Source organism: Homalodisca vitripennis, chromosome 2, assembly GCF_021130785.1.
Source record: "Homalodisca vitripennis isolate AUS2020 chromosome 2, UT_GWSS_2.1, whole genome shotgun sequence".
Lineage (NCBI taxonomy): Eukaryota > Metazoa > Arthropoda > Insecta > Hemiptera > Cicadellidae > Homalodisca > Homalodisca vitripennis.
The window spans coordinates 196124163-196149604 of NC_060208.1; the positions used below are offsets into that span (position 1 = coordinate 196124163).

The 25442-nt window shown below is 35.3% G+C and overlaps 1 protein-coding gene across 1 annotated transcript in view; it reads right to left on the reverse strand.

Annotated features, from left to right (window-relative positions):
* Window positions 1-1003: 1003 nt before the first annotated feature.
* The window catches only part of LOC124355237 (DNA methyltransferase 1-associated protein 1), a 44838-nt gene continuing 20399 nt past the window's right edge, over window positions 1004-25442 (reverse strand). Inside the window, exons 7-9 of the mRNA XM_046806280.1 lie at window positions 14970-15111; window positions 12145-12299; window positions 1004-1195 (exon numbers count right to left, since the gene is read on the reverse strand). Of these exons, the coding sequence (XP_046662236.1) occupies window positions 1064-1195; window positions 12145-12299; window positions 14970-15111 (429 nt within the window). The 3' untranslated portion in view covers window positions 1004-1063. The remainder of the gene's footprint in view (window positions 1196-12144; window positions 12300-14969; window positions 15112-25442) is intronic.

The window sequence follows — 25442 nt, forward strand, 5'->3', positions numbered from 1 at the left end:
TTGATTGTTTACGTATTATGACAAATGAGATTAAGGGTTAAAAAATAAAGGATAGCCCACTGAAAGCCTGCATAACAAGATGGAGTGACCAACGTTTAAAAACCCTTTCCCTTGTCCTAATAAATAAAAACATGATACTGAGTACTTTGGACCAGAGCCTGACAATCGTAACACTGACCATTCAACTTATACTTTTACTGTGTTATAGAAAAATTTTTAAAACCTCTATCCCACTAAAGCATAATCATCTTGAAAAGCCACACACAACACACAACATACATGTACATGTTTGGACTTAAGTTTTTATGGGGAAAAACCACAAATAAGGCAATATTATCACAATAGAAATTTCTAAGACGATCTTAGCAAATAAAAATACTATTATACTGAGTGTCTAAAAAATTAGTGACAAGCAAAAGTTCAGGGGTAGAAAACCCCTACAGGTAGTTAAATAACCTAAAATATGCCATGCAATTATTTAATGTTATCAAGTGATAATAGTTTGTAGGGGTTTGTTAACATAACTTTTATAATGTTCTTGGTTATAGCAACTCGAATAATAGTTGAAATAGTTGCCTCATTCTTTTCAATATTACCTGGATAGAAAATGTGCCTGGCATTTATAAATTTGTGTCAACAGATTAAGCCCTAGGGTTAAAACCTGAAACCTGTAGTCCTGAACAATTCCAAAATTGTTGAAGATGCATACAAATTTAATCCAGTAACTCTTTTATCAGAAATAATTTTGAAAAGTACATTTTCTCAGTTATTTACCCTCCAAATATTGTGAAACTACCTCAACCACATCGCATCTAAGATTCTCTCAGTAAAACTGATATTTTCGGCTCTGTGTTTTGAGTGGAATCTTACACATAACTGTTGAAAGGTAAATAAATGAGAGACACTGCCATAATTAAAAAACCCCATATGTAACATAAATTACTAAAATTAGTTTATTTGTTTCACAGGAATAAAAGATGGATTACAATTAATCACTCAAATGAATATCATAAAAAACATGTATTCTCATATAAATCTACAATATATATTAAAAAAAAGACAGCTAACCACTAATGGAGGGAGGATTGCTCGGGGAACCGATGACATCAATGTTCTCTGAGCTGAGGGTCTTGCGGGAAGTGTCCAGAGAGTTAATCTGGGAGTCTCCAAACAGTGAAGGGGGAATCACCAGAGTCTGGAACATTATTGTATGTTCAATAAGTTTAAGAATACACGTTGTTCATTAATCAGAAACTTCTTATCATTATCAACATTTAGTTTTATTCAATCATTATCTCATATCCTCTAAACCTGTAATCCTAGAACTGGCAATTCAAAAGTTCTTAAATGGAAAGGTTTTTTTTGTTTGTTTGCAAATTTAACTGCTATTTAACTTACGAGACTTACTAGAAAACTGCTATTTAAATTATGATACTTACTAGAGAACTGCTATTTTAATTTTTTTTAAGACCTAGAGGTTTTCTGTAGATATAAGTACATATTGGGTATATAATTTGGTTACTAAAATATAAAAAATAAATATAAAAAATATAGTATAAAATTAATTTTTTTCAATAAGAAATCTGCAATCTACATAAAAAAGAAGATACACACTATCCATTTTTCAGTGTATAATTCTATTTTCATAAATAAGCTTCCAAAACGAGCTAAATAACCTCATCATTTCGAAATAGATAAAAGTGTAATGTCAGGAAAAATTCTGAAGTTTATAATTCCGACTACAGGCACAGGTGTTTGCTATCCAATTGAAACCAGTTTCATTTAAAAGTAATAGAATCTTGAGAATAATAAGCAAGCAGTAGTCAGGTTACAGTGCTTACACATGCCCATGGAATCAATTGTTTCTAGAGCACTTGACAACTGTAGGATTCAGATAATTGGAAGTAGGAGGAGAAGCTCAAAATCTCCTGGCAACAAATTGGTACATATTTTGTTTGGTTTAAGTTCCCGTGTGACAATATAATGATTGTGTGTGCTTTTCACTTAAGTAGGATATCTTAAATTACAAAGTACTGCTTACTTTTGTTTTCTATCACAGTTTTTGTACTATATTTGAATTTTAAATATAGAAATAAGAGAATAAATTCTTATAATTTTAATACTAAGTGAATGAGTAAAATTTGATATACAGCTATATTCAATTTGAGAAATTAAATACAAACAATAATAGTATTTCGAAGGCATTTACTACTAACAAACAAATTGAATAATAACAATTAAATTATGAAATTTATTTTTTTAACTGTGCGTATTAATGTTGACAAAAAAAGTTTGTGTAAATTTAAGACATGTGTTTTATATTATAACATTTGTTACTTGGCACTTAAAACATCACTTTAATCATTTCAGAAATTTTACATTCTAGTTTGGCATTTTATTTATTGTATATAACACAGCCGCAAAAGAAAATAAATTGTTTCTTAATTTTAATTTTGGTTATGAGAACTTTGACCAACTTTATTTTGTTATTTGTTTATTAAACTTTTGATATTAGTTTAGTGAACTTAAATAACTTCAATAAACTAACATATTACATTTATTATGAAATAAAAACTAAATGAATTATTAGTGATTAACTAGTAGTCAAAAATGAGGCTTTTGGATAAGTCTAAAAAGACACTAAGAGTCGAATTTGTTCTTCAAGGCTTTTAACTATTAATTCAGTTAGCTGTGAATGACAGCATCTGTTGTAGATTTACCAGCTATAAAACCAAATTGGCAATCCGAGATGATTTTGAATGTATCTATAAAGGATAATAATCTAGAGAGAAAGAGGCTTTCAAAGACCTTACCAAAAACAGGCAGTATAAAGATTGGCCTGCAGTTATTAGGTATGATCGCCTTTCTTAAAAACATGTGTAATCCTAGCTTTCTTTAGAGGCAAGGGAAAAATTCATTCGTTAATAAAAACCATTTATCAATTGTGAGGGGGGCTACAAGAGAGATAGCGCACTGTTTTACGAGCCACGACGATATGCCATCGACATCAGCGGTCTTTTTAATTTTATCTTTTTTAATGCTATGGCCACCTCCTCTTCACCAATTGAAGTCAACATCATTGAAGATGCATGGCAGTTTATAATTTGGCCTGCTATCCTTGCAGTCCCTCTACAAGGGACTTTTCACAAGGGAAAATTCTTTGTCACCACATTTGTAAAGAAATCACATAGCAAATTTGCCATGTCAGTCGATTCTTTTATAATGTTTCCATTTTCAGCCTTTAAGTTAATGTTTTTGTAGTGCAACTTGTTTTTATGTTTATTAAACATTTCCCACACAGTTTTATTTATATTTTTGGAAAATTTTAGTTTTTTGTTTACGTTGTAAGATTTAGCGGAGTTAATTACCTTGCAGTAAATTCTTTTGTAGGATTTAAAATAATCGAGGAAACATTTATCACTCGAATTTTTTTTTAAATATATGAGAATTCTCTCAATTGATTGTGTGCCACTAGAATGCACTTTTTTATCCATTTAACACGGTTGTTTAAAACTTTAGATTTTAAACTTTTGTACGGACAGGTTATATTTAAGTAAAAAAAGAAAGGTTTCATGAAAGGAAGAAAGTAATTCGTTCTGAAGAGATTGGTTCATTTAAGAAATCCCATTTTTCCTTGCCGAAGAGAAATTTTAGGTGGGCAATGTTACAACGCTTCATGTCCCTTCTTAGCTTTAATTCGGATAGGTGGCACAATGGTGTCAAACTATCAATGTCAGCAATCTGAGCGTCATGATCAGCGATTCCCATGCACAACACTGATACTACTACATTTTCAATATTTGAGATCATATTATCGATGGCAGTGGCAGACTTGGCTGGTGTGGACCAGCCAAGTCTGCCACTGCCATACCAGTGTCTGGTCTATGGTCCATGTCAACTCAAAGGTCTTCAATAAGTCACGCAGCTGTCTCGTATCACCGTCTTATTTAATATATCTTAGAGAATAGGTTGTTCAAAAGAAGTTCAAATAAAAAAAAATTATAAACCCCTGAGGCGACTTGTAAATTCCAATTATTATAACATCTTGAGATTTTAAGAACGTCTGAATTTTAAAACCAGATACCTTAAAATCTTTTTCTTTACTACATTCAAAATGTTTAGACTATTGAAATTGAATGAAATTTAATACTATTTTTAACAAAAAGTGCAGTCCCCACTCCCTTGAAAATTTCTCTACAAAAACATTACCCATTAAGTAACTGTCAACAGAAAACAAATCAAACGACTCCAGTGCTAAACCGTGCTCTGAAACCATCAAAATATCAGGTTTCAGGTCATCACACGACACCTGCAACTCATCGACTTTATTTGTCACCATTTGAGCATTCTGATGTAAGATAATAGTTGAATTTGAATTTTGGAACTATTTATATCAGTACTAAAATCTATCGCCCTGAGTGCTGACTTCAGTTCATTCATAATTTAGACTTCTAAAAAAGAAGAACAATATTGTCTGTTCAATTTTGCTACTTTAGCATTGAGGATCTCACTTGATCTCGACTGCTTCACAATCTCGTCACTGCTATCAGGAGAAAAGGGATTTTTCTTTCTTCTTTTTTTTAGCAGCGTTACAGAAGGAATCTATAGAGAGTCAATAGTCAAAAGTTCTTTATTTACAACAACATAAAGAAGTGTAATGGTGTCAAAATTTACAATGAATTAAAATCTTCAGGTCTCTTGCTTTACAATTTACTGTTTACAGAGTCAAAAAATTCTGTCATGGTGTAAAAGGGTCTGTCCACGAGCCAGTCTTGAAGGCTTTTCTTGAACTCATTCCCTCCAAGATTTTTCAGGTTGAGAGGTAGGGTATTAAAGATTTTTCTTCCCATGTAGGATGGTTTCCTGCTGTACCGTGTAGTATGGTGTCCAGGAAGGAGGTAGTCAGTTGCTCTCCGGGTGTTGTGGGAGTGAGTATCCTTAGCTCTTGGTAACTCCATTTCAACTGTCTGGACAACTAAAGAGTAGATGTACAGTGCTATGACAGTCATGAGTTTTAAAGTCTTAAAAGCTTCTCTGCAGCTTTCAAGTGATCCCAGATCTGCCAGTGTCCTTATTGCCTTTTTTTTGGAGGAGTAAAATCTTGCTAAGATTATGGGCAGATGTTCCACCCCATACTGATATATCATACCTTATATGGGATTCAAAAACAGCATGGTAAGTTGTCTTTGCTGCTTGTAGTCCTCCTATCCACTTAATTCTTCTTACTGCGTAGATTCCAGATACAAGCTTTTTGGTCAAACTGTTAATATGATCAGTCCAGGTAAGATCACCATCAATCACTATGCCTAACAGTTTTGATTGTTTTTCTATTGTGATGTTTTGGACGTTAGGAATTTGATCTTGTCTTCTGCTAAAATTAATTTGGGTGGTCTTTGTTGGGTTAATTGCCAGGTCATTTTTCAGGCAGTACTGCAGAGTCATTTTTTATAAGAAGGGTTGTATCATCTGCATACATAATAGTTTTTACATTGTCAGTGTTGATATAATGTGAAAAATCATTAGTAAAAAGTACAAACAAAAATGGACCCATTACTGAGCCCTGTGGGACTCCTCTATTCACTGGAGCTGTTTTGGATCTGTAAGTACAGCTTTGTCCATTTACAGTTTTTTGGTACTTCAACTGGTTTGGTACTGATATGTTTGTGTCCCTCGAGATAGCTAACCACCCAGTCAGTTGCTCTGTCTTGAATCCCTAGTGCGGACAGTTTCTTAAGATTCAGCTCATGCCCCGAGCAGTCAAAAGCCTTACTGTAGTCTAATAGGACTGCTAATACATAATTATTGTCTTCAAGTTGGTCGATGACATATTCAGTAAGGCTTGTGATGGCACGGATTGTAGATTTTCCTCTGAGGAAGCCGTGCTGACTTTTTTAGTATTCAAGATGGACCAGCATTCTCGAAAGTTCAATCTTCTCTATTATTTTTGAAAAGGTGGAGATCAGTAAAATTGGGTGATAGTTTTCTGCTTTGATTGTTGAGCCTTTTTTGTGTTTAGGGTAAATTTTGGAGAGTTTCAAACCAGATGGAAATTGGCCAAGATTAAATGATTTACTTATTATGCTTACAAGTGGGGCTGCTAAATGTGTTGACATTTAACAAAACTGAAGATATGACATTTGACAAAACTGAAGACCTGAGAACAGCCACACTTCCAACTCCAATGACTTCCAGAACACCTAAACAAACAAAGCAAGGACAGGAAGAAGAATTTCCAATCCCACACAAAAAATCAAAGACACAGAAAACGAGAAATGTTTACAGCACATCACTGCAAATAACAAAATACAGATCGAACCAAGGCTTAAATACAGAGTCACATACAACAGACCACACCTTTAAAAAGCTCCGAACCGAAAATTCCACACACACACACGAAAATGAAACTTACAAAAATAATTTCAAAGTGACAATAGCCCCTCCTATCACAGCCACAAAACTCAACTCTGGTGAAACCATAGCTGACTTCTACTATAAGCAAACTAAAAAATTAAAACTGGAAAATGTAAAACAAAAATTGCTGCATCCTCCACCACCTCTGAACAGTATTTTAAAACCCTGAAACAAACAAACAATTACCATCCCCTGAAAACCCTAAATACACCACACTACCAAATAACAGCCCTTTTTTAGAAGCGGGCATGAGGGAAAAGAACACACATAACAATAGCTACACCAACAGAACAAAACACAAATCTTAATCAATTCACTCTCCTTCACCCAGAATATTAACTGGCTGTCAAAACAAAATTGAAAGGCTAAATCATTTTTTAAGCCACAATAAACCAGACTTTATTATATTAACAGAGCATGGACTTAATCAAGAAAAACTAGAAAGAACAAACATAGAAGGCTACTCTCTCGTTGGAGGCTTTACGAGAAAGAACCACATTAAGGGAGGAGTAGCAGGCTATGTTAAACAAGACCTACAAAAATTTGTAAAACTACTAGAAACCAGCTCAGATGAAACTGAACTTATCTGTGAGTCAGCCCTTTTCGAAATAAAACTTAGAAAGGAAACAATAAATGTCCTCGGGGTCTACAGACCGCCAAGCACAAAGATAGACAATGCCATCGATATATTATTAAATGTACTGGACAAAGCACTTAGCACATACAAAAAAATCATAGTCATGGGTGATATTAATGCCGACAATCTACAGGAGAACAGTGATAACACTAAATTAAAAGAACTTCTCGCTGCATTTGATTTGGTAAGGATGCAGCTCCCACCCACAAGAATCACCCATGAAACTTCAAAATCAATAGACTGGGTGTGCACTAACATAAACCCAGAATTAGTAAAAACATCAGTAATCCAAAGCGGCCTCTCTGACCACACAGCACAATTAACCACACTAACCATAGTAAAACACTGTCCCACCAAAATTAAAACAAAGAAGAGAAATTTCAACAAAAAATCAATAGAAAACTTCAAATCAACTCTAGCCAAACAAAAATGGGATGCGGTGTGCCACTCCAACAACACTGACACAGCTTACAACATATTCCACAATATCATCCAAGCAACCCTTGACAACACCTGCCCACTGAAGACCTTCAAAAATAAACATAACAAAACCCAGACCTGGGACATTGAATGCACAAGACTCAAGGAACAGTACATCCGAGCCCTAGAAAAAGAGCAGTGCACAGGCCGAATAGAAGACAAAACAGAGACAATAGCCAGGAAAAAGGACTACGACTTAAAGCTCAAAAAGCTCAAAAAAGAGTCGGTAGCAGCACATATAAGTAACTCCGAAAATAAGCCCAGAGCCCTATGGCAAATAATAAACAAAGAGAAGACAGCCAGACACAAATCGAACAACCAAATATACCTTCAAATCAATGGAAAAATACTTCACAACCCTGCAGACGTAGCAGACTGCTTTAACAAATTTTTCTCCTCAATAGCACAAAGAACTCTCCAAGACAGCCACTTAAATGCCACAAATACTACAAGCCAAAATCCCCCGCCACTCACTTATTTCACTTTTCGAACGTTCGAACCAACAACAAAAGAAGAAGTGGAGAAAATAATAGACTCCATGAAAACAAAAACCTCATCTGGCCTAGATAACATCTCATCAAAACTAGCAAAAAATCTGTAAAGAAGAAATTTCTGATCCCCTAACACACATCATAAACATATCCTTACAACAAGGGATTTACCCTGAAAAACTAAAAACAGCAAAAGTATACCCGAAATATAAAAAAGGACCAACCACCGACATGACTAGCTACCGACCAATATCACTCATATCCACCTTCTCCAAAATTATTGAAAAGATAGTACTAGAAAGACTTTTACAATATCTTGAGCACAATAACCTACTAACTAAACATCAGCATGGTTTCATGAAAGGACGATCCACAACCACAGCCCTAATTCAACTTATAGAGCATGTCATAGACAAACTGGAAGAGGGCCACACTGCTACTAGATCGAGTTTATCTTAGACTTTACAAAAGCATTTGACTGCTTAAATCATAAACGCCTTCTTCAAAAACTAAAAAGCATGGGTGTAAAAGATAAAACTGCAGACTGGTTCTGGAACTACCTACACAACAGGAAACAACTGGTGGAAATCCAATACACTAAAAACAATTTATTAGAAAAAGTTCAGTCAAAAACTGCCGACATGCAGATGGGAGTGCCACAAGGATCAGTGCTGGGCCCGGTCCTGTTCCTACTGCTTACAAACGACTTACCCGACTACCTAGAGCGCATCTGTCACACAACCATGTACGCAGATGACACTGTCATAACAATATCTGACAAAACCACGCAACACCTTGCCAGAAGTCTAAGCAGCGCCCTAATCACAACAAAACAATACTGCATCTCGAACAACTTAGTGCTAAATGGCAATAAAAACTGTTCAAATAAACTTCTCCACCAGGCAAAAAAATACACATCTTCCAATCACTGACCTAGAAACAAAAAACCAAACAAATCACCTTGGTATATTAATTGATGAACATATAACCTGGAAAGCACACACTGAACAGCTTTGCAAAAAATTAAGCACCAGCATATTTGTAATACGCAGAATTAAACAGATTAGCAATAAAGACGCAGCTAAAACCGCCTACTTTTCACTATTTGAGACACATCTCAGATACGGTATAGCACTATGGGGAGGAACAGCTAACTGCAACATGGAGAAGATCCTCAGGCAGCAAAAACTAGCAATAAGAGCTCTAGAAGGACTCCCAATACCAAGAAAGCTGCCGGGAAGCATTTAGAAAATTGAAGATCCTCACAGTAGTAAACTTGTACATCCTAGAAGTAATTCTGCATGCGGTACACTCAAGAAAAACTAGAAACAGAGACCTTCACCAGTATCACACACGCCATGTCCTTGACTTCACACTGCCTGTACACCACCTGAGCCTCACAGCCAGGAAACCATCATATAAGGGAGCGGCCTACTTCAATAAACTTCCAGAATCCCTAAAGAATGAACCACCCAAACGTTTAAAAAAAGCATTAACTGCCTGGCTACAAGAGAGACCCTTTTACTCAGAAAGTGAATTTTTAAACTTGTAATTTAGATTAAGCTATGTAATTTTTATACAACCATGAAATCTGTACCAATGACGCATGTACTGTTCTCAACGAACATGTCAATAAAGTGTATTGTCTATTGTCTATTGTCTATTGTCTATAGAGTGGTATACTATAGTAGATATATCTCTATTCTATACTACTCACTCACCTACAAGACAACAACCTCCTATTCAATAATCAACAAGACTTCAGATAAGAAAGATCTACATAAACTGCAATAATGGACCTTTTTGCATATATTACAGAAAAAGCTAAGAGCCGGTTCTATAAGAAATAGATGGTATCCGGCAGTCCATTGCATATGCTTCACGCATGTTAACTCCTTGTGAGAAAAAGAGTTATTCTGTTTATGAGCTGGAATGTTTGGCTGTCGTGTTTGGAATTAACAACTTTAGGTGTTACCTAGAACATAAAGAATTTTTGTTGGAAACTGACAACCAGGCACTTTTTTGGCTCCTTGCTCACTCCCGTTAGCTTAGAAAAATTGGTCGCTGGGTAGTCCAAATTTCTTCCCTTAGGTTCACGGTGCAGCACGTGCGAGGCACTTAAAATATAATAGCAGACACTCTGTCACGCATGTATCACATGCCCAACGACCAACAAAATTTATCTGAGTCGACATGTTGTGCCGTGCTCTTAGACTTTCCTCTTGCATTTTCGGACATTGTTCCATATCAACACAAAGACTGCTTTTATCAATGAGCTTCAAAACGGAGGTGCCTCCATCCTTATTTTTTGTACCGAGGTGCTCTATACTGGCATGGCAGGCAGCGGAGTTAGTGCTGCCAAGCTTCCTTGTACCGATGGTCTTTCAATATTTTCATTCTTCTCCTGTGGGCGGACACCTAGGAATTCATAAGACCATCGCTAAGATTAGGGATCAGTTCATCTGGAAATGTATGGGATATTGCAGATCGAGTATGTTCTTGCGAATTGTGCTCGCTAAGCAAACCCGCACAAAATACCAAGTTGGGTCTTTTTGTCATCTGAGGTGGCAGAAAAACCTTTGGAGTAGGTTTTCATTGACTATGTTGGGCCTCTCCCACGTCTGGGAATAAATTCCTGTTTGTTTGTGTTGATGCCTTCCCCAAGTTTGCTTGGCTTCTCCAAGTTTGTTTGGCTATTCCCATTGTGGAGTGCCACCGCGCAGCTCACAGTGCAAGCACTTCGTACCCACATTTTTCAACATTTCAGAATCCCCGCCACCATAGTTTCCAATAATGGCTCCGCCATGTGACCACTTCCCCTTTCTACCCTCAGCCTTCTTACTTCTTTATTAGCTCTAGCAAAAATTAAATACTAAATCAATAAGGTGTCAATACCAACAACATATATAACTTACAGAAAAACCCGCCAATTTGGCCAGATACAATACTTAGTTGTAGGTGACATACTTGGTAGGATGAACAGCAGTCTCCCCTATTTCTCAGTGCGAGGGCAGTCCATGTCCTGACTGACGTCTTCCATTATCCTGTCCACGTCCCAAGGGCACCACACTCTAGTAGCATCAGCGTTTTCATACTTCCGCACAGTGATCCTGCCATCCCAAGACTACGCAGTGAGCAGCCTCCCAGTCTTGACCGCTGACTTGGCGTATCCAAGGAGCTTGCGGTTGTTTGGCGTCAAGTGCTCATTTATATAGACAAGTGCAGGGCTTAGTGACGAAGCCAGGTCTGTAGTCTAGCCTCCTCTTCTTAGCAGCAAAAAGCCACTGGTTCCTCGAGCGTTACAAGAACTGCACTATAATGTTTGGTGAGAAGCGGCAATCTTTCGGCGGTGGCAGGCGATGTGCGATAGAAATGCCATCCCTTAAAAAGTCAACTCCAATTGCCCTGGCAATTGACGCCAATATACTATACACATCCTCATTTGTAGTGACAGGAATTCCTCTAATTTCTAAATTGTGGCTCCGGGAATATTGTTTTAAATCCTCTAAACTATTGTTCAAATCGCTGATTTGGCTCTCCAAACACAAATTATTTTCTTTCAGTTGATTGCACTCACATTTCAATATATTATTTTTCTGCTCCAAAGTAACCAGTCTAGCTTTGACGCCACCAAGAGAGTTCTCAATGCTCTCCATAGTTTTCTTGAGATCCGCGAAGTTTTCACTGTTGGCCTTATTTAAGTAGTTCGACGATACACAGGTCCTCAGTGTCGGAACGGCTGCTTAACAAATATGTTAAGTACTAATTAATAAATGTTAGGCACACAGGACAACACATGTCGGTAGGCCGGGTAAAAACCTGCACTACAGCGATCTTATCAAAGCGGACACAACCGCATCAGCTGACTGATAACGACTGTGAACCATGTTCACTGTGCAGCTCATTGAAGTGGTGGCAGATATCTTTATAAAAGTGTGGTACAATATCTTACAACTTACCTTACTTGGGTTAAACGCTTTGTAACGATGTCTGAGAGTCTGCAGCTCAAACTCACAAGTGGATAGAGCAGACGAGCTCACAAAGCAAAACCAAATTCACTGTGCAGCTCATTGAAGTGGTGGCAGATATCTTTATAAAAGTGTGGTACAATATCTTACAACTTACCTTCCCTGGGTTGAATGCTTCATAACGATGTCTGAGAGTCTGAAGCTCAAACTCACAAGTGGATAGAGCAGACTTGAGCTCACATAGCAGAACCATGTCACTACGCAGCTCATTGAAGTGGTTGCAGATGTCTTCTGTAGGCATAGGGTTGAGATCTAGAGGTAAAAAACAATTACATAAGAAACTGGAAAATACTCCAAATGCCAACTAAGTTATTGTCTTTTGATCACGTATTATCTTATTATACTGTAACAAAGTATTTAAAATTTGGAAGTGAGTTTTGTTGTATATTTGATTTTATTTGAATGAGAATATCTTTATTTACAATCTTTGAGATTATAAATAGTGTCATAAATACATAAACATTAGGGGAAGGATTTTTGCAGAAACTCTTCTGGCATGTAGAATGGGCATTCTATAAGCCATTCATGTAGAGCAGTCTTCAATTTCTTTCCTCTTTTGTTTGGACAATAGATGAGGTGGTAGGGGGTTGTAGAGCTTCACACCCATGTATGAAGGTTTCTGCTCGTAAAGCCTCAGACGATGTGCTGGAAGGTTGTGTAGAGTTCAGCATTTCTGGTATTGTAGTGGTGTACAGCATTGTTTCTTGGAAGATTTTCCCCATCAGCATGCATTATTACTTCTTGAATGTAAAGTGAAATGAAAGTGAGAATCTTCAGAGACTGAATGCCTCTCTACAGCCTTCAAGAGGTTGGAGACCAGCCAGTGTCCTAATACATTTCTTTTGTATGATTGGTATTCGTTGAAGATTTGAAGCAGTAGTTCCGCCCCAAGCAGCTAGACCATAACGCAGTTGGGATTCAAACAGAGAAAAGTAGGTTATTTTTGCAGTTTCTGGGCTACTGAAAGAAAGAATTTTTCAACCACAAAGTGCCCGGTGTCGAGTTTTTTGCTAATGTTTCTACACGTTTGATTCAATTTAGGTCGGTATCTATTGTTATGCCAAGAAATCTCAGCTGCCCTTCAATACTGACATCAGGAATGTTTGGGACTTCTAGTGCTCTTCTTCCAAAAGCAATCTGATTAGTCTTTGATGGGTTTACTACAAGATCATTTCCATAGCAATACACTGAATGGCCGTGTTGAGTGCTATGTAAGATGAGACGGCAAGACTATCTGCAGATTGTTGGTTCAGGAGTAGGGTGGTGTTGTCGGCAAACATAAGAGGTGTGCAATGATTTCCTAGGTGTTGGGGAAGGTCATTAGTGAAAAGTATTAAAATGACTGGTCCTAATACGGAGCCTTGTGGTACACCTCTCAGCACTGGAAGAGCTTTTGACCTGATTGCCCTTTTAATACCGTTTGACAAGTGGTTGAGCTCAACTAGTTGTGTACGGGTCCTTTAAGTAGCTACCAAACCAATCATTTGCTGCCCCTTTTATCCCAAGCAGTTCTAGTTTCTTCAGAATGATGTTGTGGCTGAGGTGGTCGAATGCTTTGCTTAAGTCAAGAAACAAGGCTGTGGTCAATTTTCCCTCTTCAATGTTACTGTGACGGAATCAATTAGTTTGATCAATGCCATGGTGGTTGAAGCAAAATGTCACTGTGGAAGGAAGTCAAGGAAAACTAGGAAATCTGAGATCTGAATGTGTGGAACATATTACTGAATTAACTGATTCTGTGCAACACTTGTGTTTGAAATTTGCCTTAGCAACAACAGGAAAGAAATAAAATTTTTTATTACCATAATGGAATGTTACAAAGTTTTAAGACTCATCAAGAGGCATGAATATTTAAAACAAATACAATAAACATATTTCACAACACTACCTAAACAGTATAGGCACAGTTCTTTATTATTTTATGATTTTCAGGTGAACTTGGATTGAAATCAACAATTATTAACTTGGGCTTATATAACCGGTATTATGACCAACTTCTAAGTTTTTTGGTTCAAACTATGTCTAAATATTGCATACACAATTACATTCTTGAATTCATGAAAAACATCGATGTTAGTCTTGAAATAATCAAATTTATAACTGTTATTATATAGGAAGACTTTTTTAGAATAGACTATAGCAAAAAGCTTTTAAAACTTATTAATATTGTAAATTCCTTTAATGGTATAGTAGTTTAATATAAAAATTATAATAGTTGAATGAGATGGATGTTAAAAATAGGTTGTTATCTGTATTGAAAAAGAGGGAACAAGATTACTATCTATAGAGTAGTTGTGATGGGCAGCATAAGGTTGATTATAAATTGTATTAAAAACAATTGTTCTTCTTCACTGTTAAATTTGAAGGTTAGAAAAATAATTGAGATTATTGTCTTGTCTGAGTTTAAAACCCCTATTATATAAAATGTACATGGCCCCAAAATTCTGTATTTTGTAATACACACAAAATAAATAGACTTTATTATTTTAAAATTGATTATCAAATTTAAATTTTACAAATGACATAAGAGGCTGAATGAAGTTAGTATTTTGAATGGATTTCTGAAGCGTTCAAAAGGCCTCTTTGTATAGTGCTAGGGCCAGAGGCTTCCCTAGAAGAAGAGTTAACTGATTGATATAGTCTATCCTCTAATAAGAAATATAATCTCAAATTAAATATATCTAAATCTAAAAAGTTATAGTTGTTTATGGAAAACAATTTATTTTTGAAAAGTTGTTATTAGTTGCTCTCTATTATATTTACACTTAAAACAAAGTAAAAATTAAAGACGGATGATTATGGAATGTTAAAATGTTAATCATTATGTCTGATTTGGTTGATCTTGCTAGCATTACCATTACATTTTAACTATAATTTTGATTGATATTATCACAATAATACAAATAAAAAAATAAGTCTTACCAATACTAAGTTCTTGCAGGAGTTGCTCAATTGCCTTCATCTTCTTTTGGCCAATGTTTGCAGGCAACTTCATCTTCTGTGAGCGAACAAACACCCCACTGCTCTTCATATCTGGGAATTTGATTCCTGCCGTTTCCACAGCCTAATGTACCAGACAAAACAAAATATGACAACATAACATTTTACATTTTTACAATTCAGTTAGTAGTCTATTGATAATGTAATTGGAACAGTTATTGAAATTAGGCGATTGTGGCACTTGCTAAGTAGCAGCATTCATATTAAATCTGCATCATAATGAATAACACATCAATACTAATTTAGGATATACATGAAGAAGGAATCACAGATTAAATGTTTGTCACTATCCAGTTGTGAAGAAAACCAGAGTGCTACTGCCTAGCACGGGTGCAGATCACACGATCACAACCACTGATCACATGACCATTGCTGGCAGAAATTATGAGGAAATTTGAAACAAAGAAACATTGATAAAACAAAAATTGTGACACTAAACATAAATACGATATAACATTTTTTTAAATTGTAAAACCTTTAATAAGCTAAATTAGATCAAATTAAACTAGTGCTTTGTGCCCAGATTAACAGGAAGATTACTGCGTAGTTTCCGTGATTCCAACATGAGACCGCAGATCTGGCGCAGTTGTCATTGGAACTGTGTGTTTTTATTTAAAATTTGCCACTTATAAAATATGATTTAAAACATCAATATTAGACTTTGTGTAATTGATGAAAGTTGTATCTAAACGAGTATTAAAAATTATGCATGAATACTCTTAGCAGACTTTTACATCATCAGAATCAGAATAATCTTTATTTATAATCTTAGAGATTACAAATGGAGTCAATTTTACAATCTGTTGTTATTTGAAATGACAAATAAAGTAAGAAAATATGAAAGGTAATGGTTATATTGTTTTCTGCTTGTATTCCTCTAGTGTGTAGAATGGATGGGTCCTTAGCCATTCCTGCAGTGCCAATTTCAACGGTTTCCCCTTCTTCAATTGCAGCTCTGGTGGTAGATGGTTGTAAAGTTTCCTCCCATTGTATGACGGCTTTCTTTCATACAGTTGAAGATGGTGGTTTGGAAAGTTGTAGAGACCAGATTGCCTTGTGTGGTGTTTGTGTATATCTCTGTTTCTGGGTAGTTCTGCTGCATCTGCATGCAGTATTAGCTCGTGGATGTAGATTGCAACAACTGTGAGAATGCCCAGGTTCTTAAACGTTTCTCTACAGCTTTCCATCCAAGTCCAGCTAGAATCCTTATGGCCTTCTTTTGTAAGATAAGTATTCTTTGCAGATTTGTTGCTGAAGTTCCCCCCCATACAGCTATTTCATACCTCAGGTGAGTTTCAAATAGTGAGAAATGTGCTGTTTTTGCTGTTTATGTGCCGCTGATAGATTTGATTTGCTTAATGACATATAGGCTTGTGTTAAGTTTGTGGGTAAGATGGTCAAGTTGTGGGGTCCAGGTCATTTTTTCGTCTAGTATTATACCTGAGAATGAGGCTTGTGTTTCCATTTCTATGTCAGGGATCACTGGACCATCAGCTGCTCTTCTCCCAAATGCCAACTGGCTGGTTTTTGAGAGATTGACCACAAGATCGTTTCCGGAGCAATATTTATATATTGTGTTGAGGGCGATATAGAAGCTCACTGCAAGCCTATCCGTTGTTGTCTCACGTAGCAGGAGGGTGGTATCGTCCGCATACATAAGAGGAGTACAAAGACCTCTTAAGTGGTGAGGCATGTCATTTATAAATAAAATAAATAAGGCTGGTCCTAACACAGACCCTTGCGGCACACCTCGTTGTACTGGTAGGGGAAAGGACTTAACTTCTGTTGTGATTCCTTTGGATGTGTGTTTGAGTTCTACCAATTGTTCTCTGTCCTCTAGATAGCTTTTGAACCATTTTTTTTGCTATGTTGGTCACGCCCAAGTATTCCAGCTTCTTAATTATTCGTTCATGGATGAGGCAACCAAAAGCCTTGCTTAAGTCCAGCAGAATAGCTGTTGTCAGACTGCCTTCTTCTAAGCTGTCAATAATGTACTCAAACAGTGTAATCATTGCTGTAGAAGTTGATTTGCTTTTTGTGAAACTATGCTGGTTGTCTGACAGTAGGTTATTTTTGATACAATGAGTTAAGAGTCTCTTGAGGACTATTTTTTCACACACTTTTGATATGGTTGAAATAAGCGAGATGGGTCAATAATTATTTACTGTAGTGTTATCTCCTTTCTTGAATTTTGGATAAACCTTAAAGAATTTCATACCTGATGGGAAGATGCCTTCTCTGAATGATTGATTGAATATGGATGTAAGAGGTATAACTAGTTCATCTGAACAATGTTTTAGGATTTTAGAGGATATTTCATCAGTACCAGCAGAATTTTTAGATTTTAGACTGTCAATAGTTGTTCTCACTTCATTTAATTCTGTATCAGGAATAGCAATTAAGTGTGAAAGTACAGGTTTATTTGTTATGTTGAGCTCTTTCTTTTCATTGTCAGGAATTTGTGTCAAAGTCTCTTCAGCTACATTCACAAAATATGAGTTTAGGTAGTTTGCTACTTCTTGTGGGTAATTTGTTATATGCCCATTTATATTCAGTTTGAATCCTGAAGGTCTAGTGGTTTTATTTCTTGCATTGTTTATCACCTCCCATAGAGCTTTGGACTTATTGTCAGATCTGTTTATGTGGTTATGAGATGCTTACCACCTAAGCCTTTTTAAACGTTGGTCATAAATTCTTTTTCTTCGAGCTGCTTCCGCTTTGTCATTTTCATTGCCTGTTAATAATTCATATTGGTTTTGTGCTCTTAAGTAGTCTGTTTTAAGTCTAAAAGCTTTCTTCATCAGCAAAGTGCTTTGGCTTCTTTTTTTTCTGAGGTCTTCTGTTTTTCTTTGGGCATGCAGAGTTCAAGGCTATTTGAAGAGTGTTACTTAGTAGGGCGTAAGCTTTGTTTACAGATGGTGCTTCTAGTACACATTTCCAAACTCTTGAGAGTAGTAATTTTAAGTCTCTCAAATTTCTGGTTGGAGACATCTATTCATGCTGTTTGGTCTCTGGTTTTCAACTTCAGTATGAACTGTGCAGAGTTGGGCTGTGTGGTCTGACAGTTGGGCATTAATAACCCTGCATGTGACTGAATTCTCGTTGCTAATATTTGTACAAAAACAATCAATAGATGATTGTGTGTCATGAGTTATTCTTGTGGGTGGCAGGTTCAACCTAAGCATGTTATGAGAAGCCAGTATTTCATTCAGTTTGGTTGTATTTCTGTTTCGATTTAGGGTGTCAACATTGATGTCTCCCATGAGTATGAAAGGTGAGTTTTCAACATTACTGTTCTCAATAGTTCTTGTGAGTATGTCAAGGCTTTTTTCAAAGTTTGAACTCGGAGATCTGTATATGCCCATGATGTTAAGACATGTTTTGTATTGGACAATTTTTATGAGGCACATTTCACACAGGAGTTTCACACATTCTTCACAGTATTGTTTTATTTCAATGGATTCTGAATATTGATCCAGTCTTTCTCCTACATAAATTGATATTCCTCCTTTTTGGTATTGCTCTCTTCTGAAATGTGCTTTCAGGGTGTACCCTGGTATTATCTTTGTACTCTCTATTTGGTATGGTTTTAATCCATGCTCACTCAAGATTATTACATCAGGTGTTGGTGTTATTGTTTTTATTAGATGTAAAAGTCTGTTAATTTTATTGGTAACTCCCTGGATGTTCTGGTGAAGTATTGTTATATTGCTTGTGGCCCTAGTAGAATATTTTGGTTGTAGAAATACCTGGTGTGGTAGGCTGTTTTTATCAGTTTTTTGTATTTGTGACTTATCTCTAAAAAAGAGTGAGTTTTTGTTTCTTGGACTTTAGACAGATTGACACTGATTTTGTTTTGACTGTCGCTGTCCATGTTTACTTGGTGTTTGTTAGTGTTGGGGTTGTTTTGCTTTTAAAGGTTCATGATGCTTTCCTGGGTTTACATCTTTTTCCAGGGCTACCTTCATATGCCCTGTATTCTCCAAACATATTTTGTTTTTTGTAACCTGCAGTGATACACTGAAAATATTTTTCTGTCTGTCATTATACTTTTTCTTAGGCTGTGAGAAAACCTCAGTTGCGGCACCCTTTTAGGGGATGGGTTATCAAGTGTAGGCTCTAGTGGAATCGCTGCCTTTGTTTGAAGTCTTGACTTTTTTGATGCTCTTGTAGGGCTTTAACACAGAGCTCCATTTGATCCTGGAGGGTTTTCAGTTGAGCTACTTGAAGCAGAAGGGATAGATAGGCATTGTGGTTTAGGGGGAATGAGGTGTCACAGTTGTATGTTTGTGTTCCTGTGTTTATGTTTGATTTAGGATCTTGCTTTGTACAATCTTTTATACTTTCTTGTTTTTTCATTTTGTCTATTTCTGTATTAAGCCGTTTAATTTTTGTCTCGGAAATGTAAATAGCTTTTTCTTTCTCCCTGTCTTGCTCTTCGAACATTTGCATCAGGTTTGTCCGGAGTTTTTTTTCCTTAACTAATTGGTGCTCCATCTCAGTCAACATTTCCACCAAGGTTGCATTACGATTCAGGAGGATTTCATTCTCACTCTCAAGTATCTCAATTTTTTCTTCAGCAATATTCAGGTCTGAGCAGTGTTTTTCACGAGTTATATGTTGTACTAACTGGGATTTTTTTTAGTGTCAAAGCATATACGTCTTGTTTTAATTTGCTATTTTTCACCAACAGTGCATTACCAGCTTCAGCAGCTAATGTAAGTGAAGTTTCTAGGTCATCAACCTCATTTATGCTTAGTATTTTATTTTGAATATCTTCTACTGTATCTTTTGACTTGGGCAGAGGACTAGCAGCAAGGGTTAGTGATGTTTCTAAGTCGCGGTCATCCACTTCTCCACAGCAGTCAATCTTTACACCTATTTCTTTAATAGAAGGGTTCGATTGTAACTTGGTTTTGTATGAGTGTCTTATACATCTTTGCTTCTTGTAAAGCTGTGTTAAAATGTTTGTTTCTAAAGTTGTCAACTTTTCGTAACCCATATTGTTATATGTTGTCTTCATAAGGACAGATGTCAGTCTGTTTAATTATAGCATAGTCATGACATCCGTAAAACCTGACTTGATATCATGGAGTTTTACTTGAGTTGTCATTTTCAATAATACTTTCGACAATTCCTGGCCAGTATGGGTAACCTTTTAGTTTGGCAAAAACTCTGTCCCCGATCTTTAACCCTGGGGACGCCATTGTCTTAATTTACAAGAAAAAAATCAAACATCAAAATTTGAAACTGTTTTTATGACGAGGTTTGTCAGACTCCTCCTGGCAAGTAAAAATGTAGGTGTCAAAGTTGGAAACTGTGGTTAATGTTTCATATATGTCAAGATGTTTCAAATTTTGTCAATTTAGAAATAAGGCTGTAGATTGCTGACACTTGTGTACATGATCCAGCTGTTGTGTAGTAGGTCAGGTGTGGAATGTGAGATGTCAGCACAGTCAGCACTGCTTCCAGTGGTTACCACATGGTACCAGATTATTCCTACAAATGTTATTTTAAATTAAACAGAGCTTCTCCTTTGTCAGAAATAGTGTTGTTTAATATGTAAAATATACATATATTTTTGTATTGTTAAGCTTGGTAATGGTTACTTAAGTGTTCTTTTGTTGATGTCATATGCTTAGGATTCTTGCAGTAAGTAAAGTTGTTGTTATTAAACTTGTTTTCTTGATTTTTTAAAATGGAAAATACTTACAGTACTTGAGTCGTTAGTGTGCACAAGTTAGGTGTTGTTTTGTACTTTTACCACTAAAACTATAACTTATTACTGGAGCACTTTCACTGAGATTGTTGGCTGGCAGCCATATTGGATTAGATTTATAAAGAAGTTTACTATAATTAATTTTCTTTGTATTTACATTTTTAATACAGGGGTTTTAACGTTTCATGGATTGAACATATAATAATTTTATTATATAATATAGAAACTGTTTATACCAACTGTGCATTTAAACTTAGCTACTAGGCTATCTCCAAGAACTAAAAAAATACAACTGGGAAAAGAGAGACGAAGAGTTAGGGATACTGTTTCACAATTCCAATTCTTTGTTAAATAAAATATGTGTTATAAAATTTTTTATTTATAATTATACATTTTTATTTTATTAAAAAAATATTTCAGAATACAATTATAACATGAACAATAGATTTCTTGCGATAAAAGGTTAATTTTAACTATTCTAAATATTAAATGTAATAAAAATGTTATCATTATATTAATCACATACTAAAATATAAACAAATAACTTCAAAATTCCCTAAAATATGTTTTTATTTTTTTAACACAATTTTTAGCTATATTTTATTACTTAATAATGTCACGCACAATAAAAAATCACAGCATTAATCAAAGGGGATCAGCCTTTCCTTAAAAGATTTTCTAGTTTTAGCATTAGTACTTGTAGTTCTAGTATTTTAGATAACACTGTTTTACTTTAATGCTTTCTCTTTTATAATATACCAATAACATTTATCTAAATATTTACAACTTCTATATTTATTTTGTACGGTAGGCACCAACCATATTAAAGAATGGATATAACGTGGAAATTAACCAGTGAAAAGTTGGGAAATTTTGGGTAAAAAATGAAGAAGACTACCTGGGGTATTTTGTTGTATGTCTTGAGAGCTGGGGCATTATTTACTTAAGTCTGTTTATATTTGCCTCCCAATTGGGTTGATGTAACTTGTATTAACCAAAGCAACAGCCCAGTACAGAAGCAAGTTTAAACAGACTGTACTCAGAAGCAGCTTTGACCGTGTAATTAGTTTCCCTGTATAGCAGCCAAGACCTGTTTACTGAGTAGTTGAGTGGTTGACATCTTCTACTTGCTTGTTTTTGGATTTGATTTACCTGAACTTGAAACAAACTGTTTCAATTGGTTTATTTATTATTCAGTAGCCTATGTAATTAATCCAGTTCTAATAATTGTTACTACTGTTATTTAGATAAGTTTATTATTGTATTATTGTGAGCACAAAACAATAATTTTAATTAAGATACTAGTGTTGAAAAACACTATTGTTATTGCTGCAATGTAATAAATTGAATGAAAAATAACAGACAACAGATTTATTATTGATGTTTCGTGAAAAAAAAAATCATTTTGTGGGAAATATATTTGGTAATAGTCGTTTTCAACACAAGAGGAGCTCTTTGTTAATGAAACATCACATTTTCAACAGGTTCAATTAAATTCCACAGTATCATGGCTTAAAAATCAGCGCACACGGAAAAACAAAATAAGTTTAGGAAATATAATAGAATAATTCATGTAAGGAATAAATAAAACAATAATTCAAGTTTAAAATAATTTTAAATCATTTTAAACTGCTTTATAATAAAGTTATGTCCTCTGCTTCTTACTCAGTTCTTGAAATGTTAACAATCACCTGGTTGAAGACTACCTATGTATGTAGGTTTCAGTCCAGCTCAGGCAGCCGAGCAGATAAGACCACTTGCTTATCGCTCCATGTGTACAGGTTTAACGCAATTGTGCATGCATCATTTTCTCGTGCACGAGTTACTGTTACAAGGAAAAATTTTAATTTTTAAAGTGTTTCTTTTACGTTTTCTTGTCTAAATGTCTACCTGTGGCATTTGTAGTGCCCCAATTAATGAGGGTGTACATATTAAGTGTACCGAAGGGTGTAATCGTTTCTTCCACGGTGTTTGTGTTAAGACCGAGAGTGATGGAGTAACAACAAGGTCTGTGAAAAACTGGAAGTGTTCAGACTGTTATCAGAAGACCTCCAGAACAAATCATCCTCATCCACGAGCATAGTCTTCACGCAGGACTTCCTTCTCCGTGTTTTAGAGGAGTTTAAGATGGACATGTTTAACGAGTTTAAATCTGTTAGAAGTGAAATGGGTGAGATGACAGCATCAATGCAGTTTTTGTCAGACAAGGTTGATGTTTTCAATAAGTTGATGGATGAGATCAGGAAGGAGCTAGCTTTGATCAAGAAAGAGAATGAGGGTTTACGTCAGCAAAATATAACACTGAAGAAAGAAGTTGTAGATCTGCAAGAGAGAGTGAGGAACTTGGAGCAATACAGCCGCAAGAATAACATTGAGATCAGCGGAATTCCGACCACACCGAATGAACATGTGAACGATATGGTGAAGGGACCTAGGAAGTGCTTTGAGAGTGGAGATACTACCTTCTCAAATTGCAGCTGCTCACAGGATCCCATCCTTCAGCAAGGCCCACGCACCCACTGTGGTGGTGAAGTTCCACAACAGTGCTGTAAAAGAAAATCTCCTCGCCGAGTTCCGGGAAGCTCGACGTAGGAGCGCTCACCTGACAGCAAACAAGATCAACAAGGCTTTTCTTCCCAACAAGGAGTATGTGAATGATCATCTGGCTCCGGAGAACAAGCAGTTTCTTGCCAAGCTCAAACAGAAGTGTAACGAGGTGGGTTACGTGTTTGTGTGGTGCAGAGACGGAAAGTTTTTCATCAAGAAAAATGTTGAATCTAAAGTTCAAAAAGTAAGTGCCTTGGCTGACATCGATAACATTAAATAAAAATATTTAATACTCCACAAAATAGTATTTATAAAAATTAATTATTTTTCTTATTTTTAGGTAAATAACATATACTCAAAATAAATTTTAACATAAAATGTTGCAGGGTTGTTTTTAGTAAATTTTCATGAATTCACAAATTTATAAATATAATCTAAATTCTTTTTATGATTCTGAAACTAATGATGGTTTTTTGACACTATTATCCGCTAATATTAGGAGTATGAGAGCAAACTTCAATATTGCTGAGATAAGCCAGCTTAAAAATAGAATTAACTTAGTACTAAGTGAAATCTAGATAAATGAAGATGAGCTAAGTTTATATAAGCTACATGGTTATAATATGTTTTTAATTGTAATAACAACTACAGAGAAGATGGTGTAATGTGTTATGTTAGTGATAGTATTATTGTTAACCACATTGATATAAATATGATAACAGCTGATGTGTTATTGCTAAACATGTTATAAGCGGGCTTATTTTAAGCTTTTTTGTTTATATCGTTTGCACAGCCACTCTGAAAGTGATTTTACTACTGAACTTGAGAAAAAAATTCAATATATTAATAATTATAGTATTCATTGGAGATATAAATATAAATTTATTTTGATCTAACTGTAAATATGTACAAGACTATAGCAATGTGTTGAATAATAACGGCTTAATTTCGCTAATTAACAATCCAACAAGAATTACTCAAAATTCGCGTTCAGTTTTGGATTATATTTTCGTTCGTTTGATGTAGATTCTAATGTAGATTCTTTTGAAAGTGCTATTTTTGATATGGGAATCACTGATCACTGTTTGCTAAGCCTTAAGCTGGACTGCGGATCTAAATTTAAAAGGTTAAATACAGTAGCTAACAAAGTTTCAACAAAAAGAACTCTATGTAATTTTGATTTATTAAATTTAAAACTAAAGGAAGTTAAATGGCATGATTGTTTGTCCTCAAGTGAAGTTAATATCAGTTACAAAAAATATTACTATACTTTCAAAAAAGTGATTGAGGACAGTCAGGTAGTTATTAAAAAGCATAGATTACAAAGCAAAATCTCTTAGCCCATGGATAAATTCAAGTATTTTGTATAGGCTCCAAAAATGTAACAAGCTGTACTCTTTAAGAAAGAAACATCCTTACAATCAGGCTTTTAAAGTATATTTTGACTCATATTGTAATAGGTTAAAAAATGACATAGACAGTGCAAAAAAAACTCTTTTATAATGAATAAAATAAATTGTTGCAATGGTGACTCGACGCAAATTTGGAAAGTAATAAATGAGGTAACAGGTCAGTCAAGGAGCATAAATATTGAACACATTGAGTTAGATAACGGTGAGATTGTCAGTGATCCTAAAGAGACAGCTGAAAGGTTAAATTCTTATCTTATCTTGATTCAAAGTGAGGATATGCACCTGAACCCTACCTCTAGTGCAAGACCACTCACACTTGCTGACCATGTAGACCTACACTTACCACAGTCCTTTTTTATTTCTCCCACAGATGTTAACAAAGTATTAGCAACAATTAAAAATTTAAAAAATAAAAAATCATCCGGTTTTGATAATATAACTGTAGAAATTTTTTAAAAATTTGTCGAAGTTATTTCTCCTGTGATTGTTCATATTGTTAATCTTAGCTTTAAAAACAGCATCTTCTCAAACATGTTAAAAACTAGTAACGTAGTTCCGATTTAAAAAAAAATATACTTCAAGAAAAATGGACAACATACGACCAATTAGCCTGTTATCAGTTTTTTTCTAAAATATTCGAAAAATGAATGAGAAAAAGGCTTATAGCTTATTTGGACAGAATAAAATTTTTTAGTAGCTGTCAGTATGGTTTTAGAA